The sequence below is a fragment of the Atractosteus spatula genome, chromosome 7 (genome assembly GCF_055471065.1).
Source record: "Atractosteus spatula isolate fAtrSpa1 chromosome 7, fAtrSpa1.hap1, whole genome shotgun sequence".
Lineage (NCBI taxonomy): Eukaryota > Metazoa > Chordata > Actinopteri > Semionotiformes > Lepisosteidae > Atractosteus > Atractosteus spatula.
This window is the reverse complement of record NC_142712.1, coordinates 9,986,050-10,007,870: the sequence shown is the minus strand read 5'-3', so window position 1 is coordinate 10,007,870 and position 21,821 is coordinate 9,986,050. Positions and strand designations below refer to the sequence as shown.

Below are 21,821 nucleotides of genomic sequence, written 5' to 3'. Positions count from 1 at the left end.
CCATGGTGATCCAGACAGCTGCTCTCATTTCTCTCCAGCACTGCACCAGGTCCCATCCACTTGGTTCTCCGATAACTAAGGCAACAGAACCTGAGAATCAGGAGTCAGGGCAGCTGTCTCATGGCAAGTGGTCATGCAAAATATGTACTGCTTACATTACACTGGGGGGACAGCAACAGGTGAGAATTGCATCAGAAAGGCAATCAGCAAGATGTGAATTATGAGCAACTAACTGAAGGTGAAAAGTTTGTGAAACTTTACTCAGCTTTTGTTAAAATACAATACCCAAGAGGCATTTTGTTGTCTGTGAGGGATGGTTTCTTTTAAAAAAGATGTAAAATATGTTTTGATATTTCTGTATCAATAAAAAGATACTTAATTTTTCAATTGTGTAACAGAGTAGGGGGTGAGGGGTAGCCAACATTAAATTGCCATTGGAGCTCCAGTTGTAAGATTGTTCCCCAATACCATGGTTAAAGCTATTTTGAAAACACGCTGAAAAATTAAACAACTTGTGTTTCAGGTTTTTGGAAAGTGAAGTTCAATATCTCCAATAATAAACAATGAGAATATCTCCTTGCCTCAGCCACCAGGTCCACGAGCGTAACAAGATTAGTATTTCACATTTCACTGGGATCTCTGCGATTTCACTGAAACAACCTGGTGTATTGCATGATGTCAACAGAGACCTGATAGATGTCAGTTTTGCTGGAATACTTTCTGGAAACAGTCTGCTAGAATTGCTTATTTAGTTATTCCCAAATAACCAGGTTACTCCCAAGGTATAATTCCCAAAGCTGTGTGATGTTACTTGGATTGGATCCTGTACAATTCAAGGAACAATCGACTCCATGGGGCACAAACTGGAGGACTACAGGAGCTCTGATGCAGGCCAACAGCTTACTGCTGCTGCTACTCCAAAAAAAACCTTAATATGAAGCATATGCTTCAGAACAGCAACTGTAGTGGAACCCAACACACACCTGTTTTCTACATTGGCTTTTTTTGTCAGGGACATCACAGCGCAATTTATTCTAATACAAGAGTCCCAGGAATTCAACAACAGTTGATCAAAAAGGCTGAGTAGTATTTCAAATGAGGATTGGACTATACAAATGTGGTCCAATTATACTAATTATAGTATAGTTTCAGACAACCTACTCTATTAGAAAAAGAGACGATCTGTGGAATTAATAGCAGTGTTCATCTCAAAATTTTATTGAACATTTTGTGTAGAAGGAAGAAATTACAATTTACAGGCACCTCATATCAAATTGATTTTTTTAACAGCGATCTTCTGTTTTGTCCTACACATAGATGGCGAGAAAGTTGCTTAGAACCACCAAGAGATTTATCCTGTTCTGCTTAAGATAGCTAATATAGAAGTAAAAAAACAAAGGTAAAATATTTTTTTCCCCTCTCATGCACAAGTTCCATGACATCTGCTCTTGTGCATCAGTCCATTTTATTTTCCATTCCTGACTGATCCTCCATACACAGCACAGTCTCTTTTTATACCATTTTTAGTAGTATCAGACAAATTTCCCTGGAGTATCTATAGCAAAATCCTCTCTAAAAATCAAAATAAGCTATCAGAGCCCTTTTGACCTGCGTGGTCTCACTCGAGACCTTGACCCAAGTGATTAACTACTACAACAGGCTTTTCTTCTGAAATGCTCTTCCACGATTGCATCACTATTAAAGCCCTCATCTGAAAAGGGCACATAGCCTTTTAAAAAAAAATAAAGACAATGCAACAGACACTTGGCTCAGTGTGTTAGTTCAGGAGCTTTTTAGAGGAGTGAGAGCAAGTACAGAACATTCCACAGCACTGCTGCACCAGGTTCTTCACTGACAAATCTTTAAAATTAATACAATCAAAACTCACTGCAGCATAGCAGCTCACTTCAAATTGCACTTCAGCATTGTTGGGAATCGCATAAAAATATCTGAATGGCTTTGATTTAGAAAAAAAATAACCTGGCTTGCGGGAAGTGATCATCTAATAACATGGCCCAGGGAGATCATATTGTCTCCTTCAAATACCACAATATGTTTGCAACATCATTGCTTTTGATGCACTAAGATGTATAAAGATTGCAAAGTAATTTCTCTCGTGAAAATAGTTCTTGGGTATCTATCTGGAGTCATTTTCTTTAAATCAGACATTTCAATGAGTTAATATTTTAATCAAGTGGAGTTCACGTTTGTCATACTGTATGTACCTGAGTTCCTCACATGACAAATGTCATAACATTAACATAGAAAATGACAACACATTTTGTATAAATATTACTTACCTATTCCCAATAGTAATTTTCAGTATAGTGTTTCTTGATTAGCAGCATTTTGACAGTCCTACAGAGGTCAATCCTGACTCATGGAAAATAACATTAACTGAAGCCATAACACTAAATTAATTTGCCTATATATCAAAGCACAAATGGACATCCTTTATTTTCCAAGTTTAATATTTAACTGAAAAGGTACTTTTACTTTTTCCTTAGCGGTTTTAAAGTGCACCAATGAGAGGAGGTAGTTCAAAAATTACTCAACATTGAGATTTTTTTTAAAAGTTTTCCATTTCTAAAGAAGAATCGGACAGGAGAAAAGAGCAAAACTGAACGATTCATTCAGTGTTAAATGGGTTTTTGATAGTTACACCACAGAAATTTTCCCAGGGCCTGGCATTGCCTTTATTATATTAATTCCTTTATTTTATTACTAGGCTACTTTCTTCGGCATTTACATAATGTCCAAGGACATTAGCTATCCCTTTTGAGCATTGGACTTTGGACTTGAGAAATGTAAATTCAGCGCAAATTTCACTTTTAAAATAATTGAAAAACAATTTCCCACATTTGATGCCTCCCTAAATAATGCAGTCAGAGAACTTCAACATTCTTCTCTGCTAGCGTCTCATTAAAAAACTTTGGGTGAAGCCCTGGGGACTTTCAACAAGCAAATCCTAAATAAAGGGACTGCAACCCGTCTGCATCTCACGAACACAAAATTATAACTAGTTGGTCCCATGCATCTGGATTACATCTGTCAGAGGTGTCACTGTAAAAATCTCTTACCATTCGGCTTCAATGGAAACTGATCTTTAAAAAAGTCTTCACAATAGACAGTGAAGGAGAAAGCCATCGTCGCTGCTGATAATTTAAAAAACTAGGATGCCTCTAGTAACAGAAGCAAATTACCAAGTGGTAGAGAATATTTAATTTTTATTCAGGATTTTAGCCAGGATTTGAAAATTACTTTCTGTTTATATAAAGTACAAACATAATAACTCCTTCAGCAGTTTCCTATTGTTTATTAAATTAGTAAGGTCTACATGATGTTACTGAAGAAGCTGCTGTATAAAAGCAAAAACAGGATAGACAACGGTAAAATATTCAATGGAAGTACCTCATGAGCATTAATAATATTAACCACAAATTAAAATAAGAGATTTATCAAGGCCTCAAACAACCATTCTTAAATGAGGCTCTATGCTCCCAGTTGCACAGCAAATGGCTTTCCTGTTACTAGTGACATTTTAAGCATATAAATGATCTACGCACATCAGTAAATAAGAAATTTGCAGAAGACTGTCAAGGAAAAATACACCCAGAAACTATTCCTTATCTCTTATTAAATATGACAGCATCTTTGAAGAATGTATTGACAAACAGCCAAGACCTTTACTTATTGAATTATACAGGGTTTCCTTGTGTGCTTTTATGCAAATCCTGCATGCCTTAGTTCACCATAAGACAGTACTGGACCAAACCCATCTGCAGCACCTAGGTTCAAGGAAAACCATGTTGATTACTTCACATAATCTTGCACATTTGTGCTGCCCCTTTGAATTTGCTGCTTCGTTAATCAGACATGACACATTGCAGGAGGTGTAACAACTTCACTGTGCCATAACCCAGAATCCTGATGTTAATGTGACTAAAAAGACCTCATGCTGTGCTTTCTCTGGACATGCCCAGGGGCTGAGACAAGCCAGCGTCCCATGGAGACGCTCCACAATCCACGGTGTCTGCAGCCCTACCGCACGCATCACTGACACACAGGCAAAGGCTAGTGCGATGGAAGAAGGCCCTTATGAATATTTATTAGCAGTCCATGTTGCAGGATAGAGGGATTGAGTGCAGGATAAAAAGGCACTGGAGTAATGACAGCTTCAGTCCTTCCCCCAACATCCCTCCTCTATAGTACGTCATCCCATTTGTTCTTCAGAAACGGGAAGAAGCAGGAGCCATTTATAGCAGATGATAAGGGCAGTTCGCAAAATCGCCTTCAAAAAGTGAATGTGAGGAATCATCCACAAAGACATGAGCGTTAAGCTCTTGAGGAAAGGTTCACTCTATTCTGCATAGAATTCTAATTTTCTTGTAGATGCACTGATTGCACTGAAGCCACGGTCTCTTTTCCCAGAAGACACCATTGTCAGGAATAGATGGCAACAAAATTGCAGATAAGCCTTGACACAGCATCTTCCAGACACAGGAGCTCTCCAAGTTGCTACTCCTGGGGTTTTGTGCATGCATGACCAGGACTGGAAATATTTTGAGCATCTTGATGCGAGACAAGTGCGAAAAAAACACAGTGAAAAGTTAAATTAACATTAACTATAGGATGCAGACAGTTGTTTGTTTTTAAATGGAGGAGGGTTTGGGTCTGTAACTCACAGAGGCCACATGTAATCGCTGGTCATGGCAAAACAAATGCAAGTCAATATACTAACTACATGATCAAAATGCACATGAAACAAAATATTTGATTTAAAAACTTAAGAATTAAAACATTTCCTTTCTTCCCACTCTTAACACAATAGGGGACAATTCACATGGATGTCCATATTCATTTTTAGTTTGCGAATTAGAGAGGTCCAGAGAGGTCTTTGCCCTGGGCTTGTTGGACTCACGCAGAAATACTGTATACATAAACTTTGAGCAAGCTTAATGGGGCGCTAATCCCTGCAATTCCACCATAATAAACAATTCTGTTCTACATCTTTGTTAAGCGCCGGTGAGCTGAGGGACAATAAAACGACTGAGGCACCAGTCATCTCCATGACTGGCTCTTCTGAAGACCCTGTGAAGGAATGAGAACCTGTTGGGTTTTTTCTATTAATAGCTTGCCAACCCGCTCATAGAAATCGTGGGTGTTCTTTCTTCCCAGGCCTTGAGGGTGTCTGTCTACTGCACATTTTAGGCAGACTAGTTTAATTAAATTTAAATGTCATTACTTCTTTGTCACAGCAGACATCAGAGAATCTGCTGCAATGAGTGCGTGATTAGTCCCAGCAGCAGGCTCATTAAACGAGTAAACTGTGTTATTTAACACGGCGCTTTGGAACACAAATGAGGCTGGAGACAACGAAACTGGAATTTTATTTTCTGGCATAAGAAGTGAAAAAATGTTGATTGCAATTTTTTTTTCCCCCTCAAAGTTAGTAATATGAAAAAATTCAGAAAGGAGAATCCAGCAAAATGTTTTTAAGAGATCCAGTCACATACCTTATTACAGAACGTAATTCATACTCCTTCTCACTGTGATCAATTAAAGTAGTTGATGACTTTAAAACATACCATGCTGCGCGAGGTCTGGAAAGTTTCACAATCCTCCTGGATACAGTTCAGGAATGATTATATCTGAGAACGTATCACCCAACTACATCAATGGAGGAATTTAATAAACCAAAAGTAAAAGGTGTAGCAAGGCATTATGATCATTATGCAAGCCAACAAACTATGTTTCACTGCATTTAAGAAGACTCGTAGATGAGAGTTAAGAAAGCTAAGGTAAAAAAGAGCCTTACTTTTCAAAGGAAATTTACCATAAAGAATAATAGCCGAACACCTGGATTCATTACATTGCAGATGCTGACATGACCTACTTTAGCAAGCCTGCAGCACTCGAAGGAAAACAACACCTTTGCCTAATCTAGCTGAAGAACAAAGTATCAATGTGAACAAACGTGGAGAGGCTAGAAAATTCCACTTCACACTGTATCACACACAGGAGCTCATAATAAACACATCCCACTGGATATGAGGGCAATGTGGGAATCTGCTTTAAGCATCATTAACCAATTCACAATAGCACGCTTTTGACTTTCAAAATGTGCACACCGGTCAAAAATCAAAGCAGAATTTGTTTATTAAAAAATATTATGAATAATAGCCAAAAACCTGGCTATTCCTTTCCCACTTTCTAATACTGGTTGTGAAAATCTGTGTATCAGGACATTCCCAGCACTAGAGAATAATGGCTTTAAGGAGAATTGTATAGAAGGCACTGATTTGCAGAGGGCTTCTAAAATTAAATTCTCCGGTGTGTGGACAACTACATGGTCCAACACTGCAGTATACTGTAGCTTTAATAAGGCTCCAGAGGGTGTGTGGAGATGGATTCCAGCTGAAAATGACTTTTTGTCACACTGATGTAGGGGAGGATATTTCACTGCACAGCTGGGGCATATAAACCATCTAAATACAGAGCACGTTAATGGGCTCTGCAGTTTCTTCTTTTATGTGATGCTTTCACACGGCACCAATTTAAAATACAAAGATGTTTTTTAACCATAAAAACAAGCAATCAATTCAATTCACTAGGATAGATAGCAGCATTTTCTCGATATTCAAACTTCGGTGGAGAAAGCAGAATATATTAATCACGTAAGAATTACCCAAATATAAGAAACACCATATCCAAGTAGGCATAGATAGTAGATTCCTGCTAACATGTAACCTCTCTGTTCAAGATCATGATCGAGAAACAAGTTCCAACAGTATCAGGAGATACTCAGTCCCTTCATGTGGTCTTATTTAAAGTTAATCTTGCTGTATGAATGACACTTCCTAACCAGACAAGTGTGATTTCAGGCTTCTCTGATAACACAGCAGCTATCCACTTTTCCTCCCAGACTGCGTAATTATATGCAATGTGAGAAAGCGTTTTGCTGCTTCACACATACAAATATATGTATTCTTTTCTCCCCTTAATTGTAGCCTTTGAATGGTTTTATTCTAGAAAAACCAAGGTGATTTTAGAATGGTGATGGAATCATTGAAGAAACCTCCACTGTGCATTACCGTGTTGTACAAAGCCAATAGCAGATACTGTATAATAGCCAGCATACGTATTAGTGGTTTAGCATCATGATTGATCCAAATAGTGGATGTGCCTTATTTTAAGATGTGCCTTATTAATGAACATGTCTATAGATAGATTATAATAAAAATATTTATTATAAAATAAATTATAATATATATGGATTATATATAAATAGATTATATATTTTTTTAAATACAACACTTCATAAACAGATGTTTTCAAAGAAAGGCTTGAGTACTGTGTAAAAAATAATCAGAATCCTTTACAAATTTCAGAGTTCACAAAACGGAAACAATTCAACATGATTTTGCATCTTCTTCCAAACATGCAGGGAGACATTTAATCAATTCTGTTTTTTGCTGTATCATAAATCTAAAAATTCTAAAACCTTTGCAACCTTTGCGTTTCATGTACTGAAGTTCAGTGGCCATGCTACCCAGGAAATTGACAGTATAACTACACATCCACACTTTAATTATTTAAAATAACATTTCCCAAAGGAGCAGGAAACCAACCTACGTTAACAGTGCTACAGTTATAGTGTGCCGGAACAAACAGCACAAATCAACAGTCAGAGGCAGAAAGAAAAAGCCTGTTTGATTAAATTTCATTTCTTACCCACATCTACTGAAGGCAGATAACAGAAATGCATGGACTGATGTATTCAGGGGAATTTTAAATATCAGATTACGCACTCAAGGTATGATTATAACATTGATTTTGTAATCAATGTTAATCAGTGAGGTTTTCTAAAAAAATAGTCAAATAGATTTGTGAACACAGTAAAGTTAAAAGTCCTACAGCTATGTTTTTTTTTACTCCTCAAGCATTAACATATTTGTAGGGTTCAATAGGCTATGTAATGCAGTGAGTGAAAGAAAAAAAAATGAAACATTGTACATTTTCAAAATTACTTACAGAAGGATTTGCCATTTGATTATGTTTGTTTCTAAGTCATGACCGGTCATGATTCTAAGTCATGATCATGACCTGTAAATCATAAAAACTCTCTGGTATCAAAGACAACATGTAGCAGAGAATTGCTGAATCTGACAGCTTAGATGAAGCACACATTCTTCGTAAAATTATCAAAAGAGGTGTATGGTGTGAAAAAATATAACCAATATTTTGCTGCTATTTTTGATTTTTGTTGTGTATTACAAATACTGTGAACAGAGGCATGGAAATCAGAGAGCCATAATCCTACTTTAAAATCCAGAAAACTGGCATCTAATGGAGATTTGATTCACTCAGCATAAAATTGGTTTGACCTTCCGAGATATTAAAAAGATTGTATCACAGCGGGTTTTGGGTAAAGCAGACAAAAAATTAGAAAATATTATTTTAAAGGTTAATTTCAATAATGGAATAATATTTTAGATAAAGATAGATGATATAAAAGCAAAAAACATGAAGTTGTCCCACTGTTGTTACGTGGAAAATGTTTGCATTAAAAAATAAAATGTCAATAAACATTCAGATAATACAAGTAAATTTCTAAATCTCAACACTATTCGTGAATTTGTGTATTTGCAAAATACAACATTAAGAAGGAATGGAAATGCATATACAGGACTCTACTGAATCTGTAGTAAAAAGCCAAGGGCAGGTGAAATGTTGTATGTATGAAAGTGTTCAGTCATTTCATCCCCTAGAACAGAAATCAAAACCTCTTTCAATGCTTGTATGCAGGTACTTGTATACTTTAAGTACCACTGAAAATCCTGCACCATTGCAATGGCCTCCAAAGCGTTTTATTCATTTGAGTTCAGAAATGTGCAGTTTCAGGACATGATGGAAAATATGCAGGGTTTCTGATGCGAAACACTGATATTTCAACAAAACACAAATGTCTTTGTAGAGTCTGTTTTCAAGCACGCAGTCCTGATGTAAAAAGATTCAACCATCCTTTGACTCTCAAGGTCGGACGCAAGGCGCTCTGTATTGTTGATATTCACAGCAAGTTGTTTTTTGTCTCTCTCCCCCCTTGCCCCCCACTGCTGCCTGCCACAGTGGAAGTCCCAGTCACAGGCTGACAATACTCGCCTCTACACCAGGAAAGCAAGTAGCAATTAGAGAAACTTTAGGTCTATGTTGTGCGCTCGTGGCATCATCACTATGGCCCATTTCCAGCTTCTGCAGACAAAAGTCTAACAGTACAATTTAAGGAGTAATGCTACTGTAAAAACATAGTCTGGGGAAAAATGTCAACTTTCCCGATCACGCTAACACATAAAAACAGGGGACGGAACTTGGATTTCATACCTCTTACATCTAGGATAAATTTCAATTATCCAGAACGTCAATTATTGCCACTCCCTTCACAAGTGGACCAGTTCAGAAAACCCCAGTATCTGCTTCTCGGTACACTCCTGACAAGGAACCCGTCAGTATGCCTTTGTTTTCTTCTCAGCATTGCGATTTTAAGCTGCCCCCGTTTCTTTCTTTCCCAGCAACTTTTAATTATTCAAAAGCACTGCTGACAATTTATAGGCCCTATACCTCTATGTGAACTTACACCCACTCGCTGCTGAGCTTCTTCACAACTGGACCAGGCACCTCTCAAAATATTCCAGCCTGCTCTCCCGAAAGTGAATTTCCTCTGGGGCAGCACAGCCGCCGTGTTTATTACCTGCCTTAGCTGCTTAGCTGTCCTTTTCCCCTGGGCTGGTTTATTCTGTTTCCACTCCCATTTCCTGTGTAAATTTCCACACAACGGCTTCCAATAACTACAATGGCAATGCTGCATTCTTACAAGACCTCCTTTCCCCCTGTGCTGTTCTTCGAAACAAGCCCGTCACAGAAAGAAGGGAGGAAAGGCGTTCCTCAGACAAGCCTTACCTGGGCTCAGCCAGCAAAGGGGCTCCCACGAACACAGGTTTATACACGTTCATGTCAGCCAAAGCTTACAATTTTAAAACCGAGAACGTTCCAGTGGTTTGAAAGCACAGGGAAAATTTGATATCCGCCTGTGTCAAAGGTTGCTGCAAGATTTGTGCACTTTCACTAGACATGCGTGCTGGCTGTCATGAAACCTAACCATTTCCTCATATTGTTCAACTGACACTGGTGGCCAAAAGAGAAATACCAGGAGAAAAGTCCTGATTGGATGAGACAGAACAAGAGAAGTTAATTATCCATCATTTGCGTTAACTAGTAGATTAGAAACGGTGCTTCAGAGTCTTATTTCCAGTTTTTGTTAAATTTTAAATGCTTTATTTTTCAAGTATTCCCTCGCTGCAGGCTTCAAGAGTTCTCAAGTCGTCTGGAGTGTCAAGAACTGTGGGTGTTTGTGAACACAGTTCTGAACACCTCAGACATTCATTTCCCCCAAACTGCATATTACTTGGAAAGGGGTTTAAATGGACTTAAGGAAACAATGCATTGAAAGGAGGGATCAGCTAACTGATTTTGACATTTAAGCAGTCAGTAGTTGTCAGATAGGTGAATACTGGAACTGATAACTGGTGAAATCTCATTCACATAGACAATGCTAAAATGAGCCTTCTAGGAAGGTAGAAAGGAGAGAAGTGTTTGCAGGCACTGAAATTCTAATGATCTATTTAAGAAATATCTCTTAAGATCTCTTTTAAATATTCTTAAATAATACATGGGCTCTCACATGGTTTGTTAATGTCAGCTGGAAATCATACCAATAGCAGAGACTTCTACATTGTAATGTTTGATTTAAAATGTGGAATATAAGTACTTCAATAAGTAATTACATTCCACTATAAGTTAAATAGCATAGCTATCACAAAGAAATTACAGACTTTGTTTAGAACCAAGTAAGGATTACACTATCATGAAAAACTTTTAGTGATTAGAGTACTGCCTTTAATTGGGTAACGATTATAATTAAATACTTTAGTTCAAGTAGCTCAAGCATTTGTTTTCACAGCACAAAACAGACAAGACAGAGGTTTAAAATAGTATTCTATAATTTATTTTACTCTGTTCCTAAGCCACCTGTTATCAAAGCTCATTCAGCTATTACAATTTCTATACCAGCACTAAAGGAACTAAGGTTAGGAATCGCCTGGAGAATCGTTTCTGATCCATATTCACTTTAATGTCTCTGTTCATGGCAGAACCAGCAAAGGTATCCTCCAGGCAACTCCTAACCTTTTCACAGGTTTAGATTTGACAAACTCAGTCCGGGCTTAGCTCTGACACTGTTCGCTTAGGAGAAAACCCAACAGAAGGGACAGACAGGTGTTTCTTTAGTTATGCATTACACGTTTGGCAGCTTTGGTTGAAGCACTCGAAGAATGAGTCAGAGACATGCAAATCCTGCTGATAACGAAGCTGGGGAATGCAACAAGAGGTCCAAACCTTTAAAAATCAATCCTTATCCTTAATGTGCCCTCCTCATGTGTAACACCAGGAGAAGAATTTATCGGTGCTAAGAGAAATCATTTTGTACAATAAGAACTTCTCACACATTGTCACAAAGGATCAAAAAACATACTCATAGTTTATTTGCCCTTTCTAGTCTACAGTAATAAATCAAGGCTAACTACCACTTCTAGATAAGTTTAAAAAAAGATATAGATAGATAAAAAATTAAATTATTTGCGCAAAGCTTCTGTCATCTTTCCACAGGCTCCCAGTACTTTGGTGTACATAATCCAGGTGAGAAAAGAACAAGAACCTACAACGTCTTATCTCATATATACAGATATTGAGAACAAAAAAGTTATCACTACCGCAACAAATCCTCAAAATGATCATCAGGAAAGTGACGGTATATTGCAGGTTAATTGAGACAAGGTTTTGAGTGTCTTCATGTCACATATCATGACACACAAATGTTCAATATGGCGAACAGGGCATCTGCAGCACAACTGGCACATTCTCTTCTTGCAAGAAAGCCAGTGTTACAAGATCAGAAAGAGGACATGCATTCCATTAGGGTGAGTCCAGAAGAAGTGCAGCAGGCGAGGTCCCAGGACTTGATCAATGTAGCACCCTGCAGTCAGGCTGCTATTAATCACTATAAGTGGAGTTCTGTAGCAATTAGACACTCCTGCCCAGACAATCACGCTCGGACCTCCCCATCGATCTGTATGTTGTACACAACAATTAAGAGTAACGTTCCACACGTACACGATGAAGTCAGTCAATATGGTCTACACAAAACCTTGATTCACTGCTAAAGAGGATTTGGCTCCACCGCTGTAGAGTCCATCTGAGGTCCTGGTCCTACATATCATTGACACGAAGGCATTTTCGTCTTGATATTGGGGCTTGGAGGCTTCTTAATATTCAACAGAATTAATCTTGCCAGCCGTGCTCTCACTAATGCAATGATTTTGTGCTTATGGGGCAAGTATACCAGAGCCAATCACGGAAAGATGCCCAAATCCTTTTGTCAAGATGCAAAATCTGTATATTTTGTATTTTTTCTGTGTACTATTCATACTGAAATAGAGTGATGTTTCTTTTGATGCTCAATATGTATTATACACATACAAAATGTGTAAATGCAACCTCTTAGGATGAGAGGATGACAATGTTAAACTTCTGCCCTGGGGCTTTTCACTCCCTTTATGTTCCTATCAAAGTGTAATAACATATTAGTGCTGCCTGCCAGAAGACTTTCAACCCACCACAATGCAGAATTATGCAGTTTCAAGATTTATAAATAATACAGACCACAGGATACACAATGCTCGGAAATTTGTATTCTTCTGAGAGGTGTCAATACAAGTCTCATGTCATAAATCACAAATGGAGACATAGTTCATTTTAGTCTTTTTATGGGGAGTACAAAAGAAAAATGACACAAATGGATGGCAACTAGGGATGACTAAGAAACAGTTCCCTTATAAAAGCTACTAAATTAAATCAAAAGCATTTCTGTACAGAGCTCAGAATATGTTCAGGGTGGAATAATGTTTTTAAGCAGCACAAGATCTTCATACTGTAGGTCAAAGGCAAGTAGAATGCACTTAATATAAACATTTGACTCTGCTTTGGAAGGTACAAGTCTTTCTTTGAAACACAAAGTCCAAGGGAATACATAAGGCATCAAATATTGAGAATGATCCTAAGTGTCAGAGAACTATGATCTCATACACTGTATACTAATTAATCCCTACCATCAAAGCACAGAGGTCTAGCACAAAAAACACTGTATGTTAGGTAATCATGTAGATAATGTGGCAGCTGTACTTACAGAAGAAAAAAGCACTGATCTAATCACAGCACGCCTTAATACTTTTCACAGGTTTTATGAATATTTGAAATGCAAAGGGAACTACTTTCTGAACAAAGGAAATATTTTACATGCACTTTGTGAGCACAATTTCACTGAAATTAGATTTCGATTCTTTAAAAAAGGTTTTGCAACTATTCACAGAATTACATTGCTATATAGAGAAAAAAATGGAAAAACAGTCTACATTTGACTACTGATTGCAGTTATTTATGAGCTTCTCAAAACTGAGAAATCTGTACAATATACAACCAAGCATCTGAATTAAACCACCTGTTCCATGACAGGCTCAATCCAAATTACTTTACAACTGCTTCATGCATCTGTAGTCGGTACTTATTACTTCTGGCAAACATAGTAGACATTTTATGCAATCAGACCTTAATTAGCATGTAGAGTCTTAGACTGACTTTCTAATTAAAATGATCTTAAATAACATAGCTTTCCTATATGATTATGTCATCTGTACAATCTAGACCTGAGCTAGAAAAACACTAAATACAGTACTTGTTTAAAAGCATTTAACGGAAAGACATCCACTGCAATTGCAGGGAAATTGTTTTTCTGCATCTCTGGTGCTCATGGACATGCTCTCCACACACCTCCATAATCACTACAATCCCCCTTCTAATCCCACTGTCCCAATCGCCTGATTCCTTTGTCCACATTATAATCCCCAATTTTCCTGATGTCCCTATTTCCCCCAGGGCCTGCAATGCTTTGAAATACACATTGCTAGTAGTACCAGCGAGTCAACAGTCAGAAGGGGCCAAGCAGAAAACCCCAGAAGAGAGACTTTGCTGAATAAGATCTGAGCTGGAACCTGGGACATCCTGGGCGTTTCATACAACTCTGCTGCCTGTTCTCAGTGGTGATCCGTTTTAAAAACTGCTCAGATATTTCTAAATATATATTAATGCATGTCAGTGTAGCGGAAAAAGTAATATCCATCTGCAGTGATTAATGAAGAGTTAACTATTCTGAGGACAATTTATCTAAAAAGTTATCAGAGCTGGCACAGCATTAACTTTTAGTTAAGGTAATTCTCTGCCACATCGTTCTGTGGTTTACTGAATGACTGCTGTGTGACTGAACATAAAAAATACACATGCTATATAAAGAACTCAATGATCTTAACTTTAATATTCCATTAGACCTAGGGCTAGCACCTTCCTTTATCTCACTTTCAATCTCAGCGCTTCACTGCTGAGATCATCCCCTGTTCTTTAAATCATTTGTTATACCAACATTTTTCACTGTACTTAGTAAAATCAAAAGACGGCAAATTTTCAATAAAAGACTGATAAAGTAATCACTTTCTTTTCTGGGGTTCTGCTCCCTAGGACCATAAGAATGTAATCTGATGGGCTGCAATACACTTCTTTTTCTATCACCCTGCAGTTTTGTTTTTATTTTTAACGCAAACCAAAATTATTCATCCAGAATAAATACTGCTGCCCCTCAGGAATTCTAATTTTTCTGTCAATTATTCCAACACAGTGGTGCCACGGTGGAAAGGCTCAAAACAACTGAGTGCTACTCTAACATTATGCCTCAAAGACTGAACAAACCATAGGTGGAAATACATTTTACATCTTAAAATAGTAATGGAGAATGCTCTTGTCATTTTATCTCAACTTCCAACAGCTAAAATGAAAATTCTGCTTCACATAAGTTTCATTTTATATAGTGTTACTGCTGTAATCCTATTGATTTGCTTTCCCTGGTCCGAAAAACAAGACCATTTCCTTACAGGCTGGGTATACAAATATACAGGGGGGACTTTTCAATAGTCAGATATATTTGATCTATTGGAATTAAGATGATTTTTCTTTATTGTGAAAAAAGGAGAAATGAATTCTAAACTTGCTGCTACATATCAACTGTACAAAGCTGTTGCTCTGGGGGCATATTTCAAAAAGAGTAATTTCATTTGAACCAATATGCAATTTGTGCTGGAAACAAAGGAAGTTGTTTTGATTTTTTTCCCCCATCTCTGGTAATTTCAGATAGATCCTGCAAAGTAAAATCAGTAGCAAAGACCCAAAGCACTCAACAATTAGCTATACAAATTCCCACAATGTGAAGCTACTTCATTGTAATGAAACAGAAAAAGAACGTCTCAATATGCAGACTAATTTCACATAGAAAATTATTAGAAAATTAATTAAAAACAGTGAAAGGAGAAATAAACGTCCTGAAAGGGATTTTTATTTCATTTAACTGAATGAAACACTGCGTTTTCAGCTAAGCTCTCTTCAGCAGACACTTAAGAAGCCATGAATAAAGAGCAGTAATTTCTCATCCAGGGATTTATTTCACACATCAAATCTTTATTTTCCCTTGAATCCTTGATGGAATTTTAATTTACCTCTGCCCTCACACCACCATACAATAAGCGCATCTTTTTACACCAAGTCTTTTTCTGTTGTGTTTGACTCAAGACCAATTTTTAAAAATGCAATGCAAATCACTTGCCAAAAATAAAACGAAAAATCGATGACACGAGCTTTTACCATGACATAAGCATAGCCATCCTGCCTTCTAACTCATGAATTATTTTTACATATCCCAGTGTGGCCTGTCTTGTAAGCAGACAAACTGCGCATAAAATATAAACTAATTCTGAGACGGTAAAACATTTTAAGTGATGTAATACTACGATCACAGGGTGGATATATTCCTTTATTTTCCTTTACTATTCTGTCAGATGTCTAAACCTATATACTGATCCAAGCTATCTAAAACTCCTCTACAGGACAGCAGACCTATGTCATTTCACACTCTGTGCAGCTTCATATCCTTATAATGAATAAAGCCTCAGTCTCAGTCTGAAGACATTTAATACTTAAACAGAACATTTTTTAATACATACTGATGTATAATGAAAACTTAGCAGTCCATGATTTATAGCAACAGCTCATTAAGTGCATAAGGTTATTTATATCCAAAATAATAAGCAGAAAGGTTTGTTGATTGAATCATATCATTTCTAAAGGTATAACAAAATACTGAGCTCAAGACATGTTCTTACATACAAACACTGTCAAAACGTGCTGATTACTTGGTATATAAGGGCAAACTGCCAACATGAGATGATTAAGACTTTTATTTAAATGCATAAAATAATAAGAATAAGAATTTTATTTAAATGCAAGAGCAGCAAAAGGAATGACTGGAGTAATGACAATGCCTTGGGTGCCCCTGGTGAGATAGAAGGAAGCCAGTCTAGAAAAGAAGTTTCCAGGCGTACAATATATTCAGCTTCAACCATCAGCTGTCTAGACCAGAGAAAGCAGGGAACTGGAACTGCGAGGAACAGTCCTCTCCTGGAAGGTACAGGGTCACCACAAGGGCCCAGGACTGTGTTATCCACCCGACACATTTTCGCAATCATTTTCAGACTGCAGTAGCTAGGAAAAATAACCCGTGTGTCAGCAGAATGACTGTAGCTCACTGTCTACATGAAAATGATCTAAATGCCCTGAAGTCCTTCAGGAGTAATGATGACAGCTGAGAGACAAAATTGCCATCGCCTTTTGGTCACTGAACACTTGCGCTGGCAGCAGGGAGAGGGCTGGAGTGTGTTATTCACCAAAGAAGGGCATTTTGCCCTTAACAGACCTGCCAGAAGAGCATGTGTGTAGAGACATCACAGTGAGTGTTATACCGACTCCTGCGCCGTTGAAACCCACCGATAGGATAAGAGGAAATGTGAAGCAATCTCCATGGTGTAGAAATTGGCAACCTCAGAACTCAGAGATGCATTGACCAAGTCCTAGAAACAACAGTTTTTAAGCTCTTGCAAGTCAACCTCAACAAAATGCAGATTTTCCAACAGGAGACCATAAGAACACATAGTGCTAGGATTAGAATGACACGCCTTCAAGAAAGCTATACTGAGCTCTAGCTGATATTAACATTTTTTTTTTAGTTTGACTGCTTGTCACATTTCATATCAAAAACATTTCATGATTCTTTGATGTGAATTTTCTAACAATTTCTTGGATTTTGTTTTCATATCTACGTTTAAGAAATTCAGTCCATTAGTCCTCGGTGATGCAGTGTTGTACAGATCAACCTCAGCAGTTTAGAAAAAATGTGGGAAATTTGAAAAACGTGTTTAACTGCACACTATTTATTACACTGTTCTTTTATTTTGCATTTAGCACTCTGGGGAAAAAAACATCAGAAACCAGTACTGCTATATGACTTCACATTATATGTACACAAAGCACCAGGTCATTCTAAATCTATCCTCTTTATCAAAGTACCAGAGACGTATGTATCACTCAAAAAGGCAAAAGATGGCAAAATATTACCAGGCAATGCTGTGGATAGTGACACAGTGTGACTGGACAAGAAAACGCTCAATGAGATTCTCTAATCAATGAGCTACTAATAACAAAAGAGAACGGATTCCTCCTGTTCAACATTTTTTCCTGCATTCGTAGGACGTCATACAGTGAAATTATTCTAGGGTGTAAAATGTTACTGGACTGTGGAAGGTAATCATCTGCCTGTATCAGACTGAGCTGCGGATACATATGTATACAGGAGATCACATGAGCAAGCAAACTACAACTGTAAAAGCAGCTCTACCAATTAAACATACACTTGTAGAACTAACTACACAGCTAGGCAGTAACCAGGTTAAACCCAGGTAAACTTTTTTTTCCATCTCTTTCTCTACCCTATAAACCTTTCAAGCATGATTAACAGCTAGGTGAAAACAAAAGAAAACTGGGAAAAATCTTGACCGTAACATCAGTGATTTATAACTATGAAAGCAATTCCCCTTTTATAAAGCAATTACTGTGACCTATTTTCTGTGTGGAACATGGTTGACACTGAGGTACTTTCAAGGCTCCAGGCGTGAACTCAGAAACTCAGCCCTGAGAACCAGATAAAAGCAGCACAGTCTTTATCTGAGGCACCCTTTTAATTCAAGAATCAATAGCATTTTGTGTTGTAACTTGCAGTTCCACTTCACAGTATAATCCTTTCCCATTTCTGAGTGTGCAAACACCAGACGACATAGTCACTGTATTGGGTCAAAATGTCCCATGAAAACTATGCTGAAATTCTACCTAGTGCAGTTTTATCGGATGAAATTGCATCGGCATGTGTACCTATTTCCATTAAAATTAGTATAAAACAGCAGAAGAGAAAACATGACCTGCAAATTTCATTTTACAATCTACCCTTGACAGGAATTCAACATGACTGTGCAGTAGAAGCACACATTTGAAAAGGCTCAAAGACATCTGTAACACAAGACACAAGTAAAAACTTTAGTGAGCCAGGATAAATATCTGAGCTATAGATTTACTGACAGCTTATGCACAAACCATGCCAAATACATCAATTAATATAAAAGGTGAAACTGCTTCAGTATATAAATAAGCATTTTCAACTAAATACAACTGTATAATGAATTTACAATTTGTATTTACATAAAAGCTTGTATATGTAGGTCTTAAGGACATACACTATACAAATCTCAGTTGTTTCAATAACACATAAATCAAAGATGTATTGTATTCATGGTGTTCCAAGAAACCTTACCCCAACCTTAATATTACCCCAACCTACCACATACATCTATTAAAAACAAAACATCAAAATAATAGGCTATTAATGGACAGAAGAGTTATTGAGTAGTTTATATAGGTTGCCCACTCATAAAGCTTATATTTAAATTACAGCAATATCTCATTATGCTGAAAAGAGATACACGTATCTGAAGGAAAAATCTAATCTAATTATTTTGCAGTAAATACTGGAATGTTTCAAAGATTTTATATTGCTGAATTCCTCATTTAAATAGCACTTCTGTCATGCTGAGTATGTCCGGCTCCAAAGCCTCCAATGTCTATCTAAAATAAATAATTCATTATCAATCACATCTAGTTGGCTTAGTTTCAACAACTCCTTGCTTCACCACTGCAGATTAAAAAAAAAAACATTTATCACTGCTGTTCAGCTTAACAAAACAGCTTTCCAATGTACAGCCAATGACATCCAGAAGCAGATCAAAAAACACTGCAATGAATGTGTATCAGATTACCAAACACTCAACTGTAATCAAGATCTATTGAAAGGATGCTAAAAACTGAACATACATTCATTACACTTAAGAAAAGGTTGAGAAACCTTTTCTTCCATGACTTGCACTAATCAGATCAAGCACAGTTTAAAAGACAGTATGCTGGGCAACAAACAGTTGTGGGGAAAGGGAAGAGATTGTGTGGAAGGGGGAAAACTTTAGTAAACGTCCTTTTGCCAGTGCTTTGCATGCTTGTCAAATACTTGGTGTTTGGCAACCTGTAGGCAATGTGGGGAAAAAACCCGCAGCAAGCACTTTTTTTTTTTCCTCAATTGTCCTCCTGGGAAGTCAGCATTGCACATTTTCTCTTCAATGCAAATGGAACACAGTCTACTGTTCAAAACAGAATAATCAAGAGTGACGGAACAGCATTCTGTCACACCAGACCATTAAAACCTGCCTAGAGAAACACGCGAACTTCTTTGGGTACGAATACAAAACAAGAATAGGGCATTCGGAATCAGATCGTTCCCAAATGTTAAGGCTTTTACTTATTTAAGATAAATTCAGGGTTCAGAAAAAAAAAACCGATGAAGGAATCACGCCGGCCTTTGTATATCATAACAATGTATTTGGGTGGACGATCACCTGACGCGATGTAAGACCCGATCGGAGCCGGCGAGAGAGAAAGGCGCTGATTTGCCTGTAGGGAAAGCTGCACCTTGGCTCTTCCCGGCTAGACGCGGAGCCAGACGAGCAGGAGCCCCGCTCCCAACGCCCTGCTCGGTGGGAGCTAACCATCATAATCAAGACACGCTTACATAACGAACTAATTGATCGGCAGACTGCACCACAGACCCTGAAAGCTAGCAGTTTACATCCGAACCCAGGAACGTGTCGTCGTCTATACCCAAGCAGGATCTACGTTCCCGTTTTTTCTTCCCCCCCTAAAAAATAATTTCCTAAATCACAGCCAACTGAAAGCGTCTAATGTAACTAACCCATACTGCAGATGGACTCATACCGCCCCCCCACAACAAAACCCATGCTTGTTAATGCAAGCTAGCTCGCAGGAACTGAAGCAGATTTCATGCGGTCGGATGGGGATTAGAAGCGATTGTGGGAACACTATGGGCTTGCGGGTCCTGATAGGCGAGACGGGTTTTTTTTTTCTCTTTTGGCAGCAACCCGTCACTGCAACAAGCGCTCTCGAGTAGCATTCAACTTGAAAAGACTGCCGAAAGAAAGATGCGGAATAAGTAATTGTGCCCAAAAAAAAAAGAAACGCGACTTGACAGTTTCGCACCGGCGACAAGAGAAACAGTTTCGGACCTCCCTGTTACACACGATGTTTCATTTTTATCTTAACTCGGCGCCTACAGAGCCTCGCTACTTAAAACGGGGTGTGCGTTCGCTATGTAACAGACGGTCGATTTAATTTCATGATTTGTGAAAGGACATCGGTCCAGGCACAGGGACAGCAGGCGGTGAGAATAAATCCGTTTTTTTTTATTTATTTCTGCTGCTACTTAAATCTGTAGCTACTGGTTCTGTTTGTGATGAGCTGCCAAATGTCTCTAGCACGGTGATGATGATGATGAAATAACTCCCTTACGCCAACAAGGTAAGCCTACTTCGGGGCCAGCAGGAAAGACAGTTGTTGCTGTACAGTAGGTGGTGGTAGAATAAATTTCTACTCATTAATGCGACAAAATCAAATCGGCACTCTCGGTGGCTGGTGGGGACCGATTTGAAGGGACTCGCCCCGACCGCTGCTTATGTAAAACCGCAGAAGACGAAAAGTATGCACTTACCGCTCTGTTCACCTAGAAAGACCAGTTTAAATTTCCTGAGAGGGTTTCCGAAGTCTCCTCCCGCGGACATGGTTGCAACAATTCAAGAAGGCGAAGCAAAAAAAAAACAAACCCGGAGGGTCTGGGAAGCACACTCTACTTTATTATTTCGTAAAGTTGGAGAGCAAAAAAAAAAAACCAAAACTACCAGCTCTCCCTTCGTAAGGCAGTAAGCTTCTACTTCAGACCTACGGAATTCGGCGAGCGAAACTCAAAAGTATTCTCCCCCACTTCCTAGTCTTTCCTCTCTGTTAAATAGACTTTTTTTTGTCTGTCTCGGTGCAGCAGAATCTTCTCGGAATTACCTCACCCTCCTCCACTCTGTTACTAGGGAGCTCACCACAGCCTAGCTTGCTACCCGCCCTACCGCCCTCTCCTTGCTAGTTTGACTGACAGGAAGATTCAGCCAATCCAAAACCCGTCTCGCAGTCTGGTCGCCATATTGGGTGTGGCGGAAGCTTCTTCCCGTCCCCCCCCCACTGGAAGTCTGGGATTTGTAACAGGACTCTAGATTCCGTGGAGACCGGCCTTCGTATGAAATACTACGAAAACCATATTGTTTTATTTCCTGTTTATGCAGAAC

General features: G+C 38.2%; 1 protein-coding gene across 4 annotated transcripts in view; it reads right to left on the bottom strand.

Moving 5' to 3' along the window:
* rab6a (RAB6A, member RAS oncogene family) overlaps positions 1-21,593 on the bottom strand; it is a 39,779-nt gene extending 18,186 nt beyond the window's left edge. For 2 of the 4 annotated variants that reach the window (XM_088920238.1, XM_088920237.1), the window contains exon 1: positions 21,200-21,584. In XM_088920238.1, the coding sequence (XP_088776364.1) occupies positions 21,200-21,269 (70 nt within the window). In that variant the 5' untranslated portion in view covers positions 21,270-21,584. Of the gene's footprint in view, positions 1-21,199 lie in introns of all 4 variants that reach the window. The other 2 variants (XM_088920235.1, XM_088920236.1) reach the window with 2 other exon arrangements.
* Between the last annotated feature and the right edge of the window lie 228 nt (positions 21,594-21,821).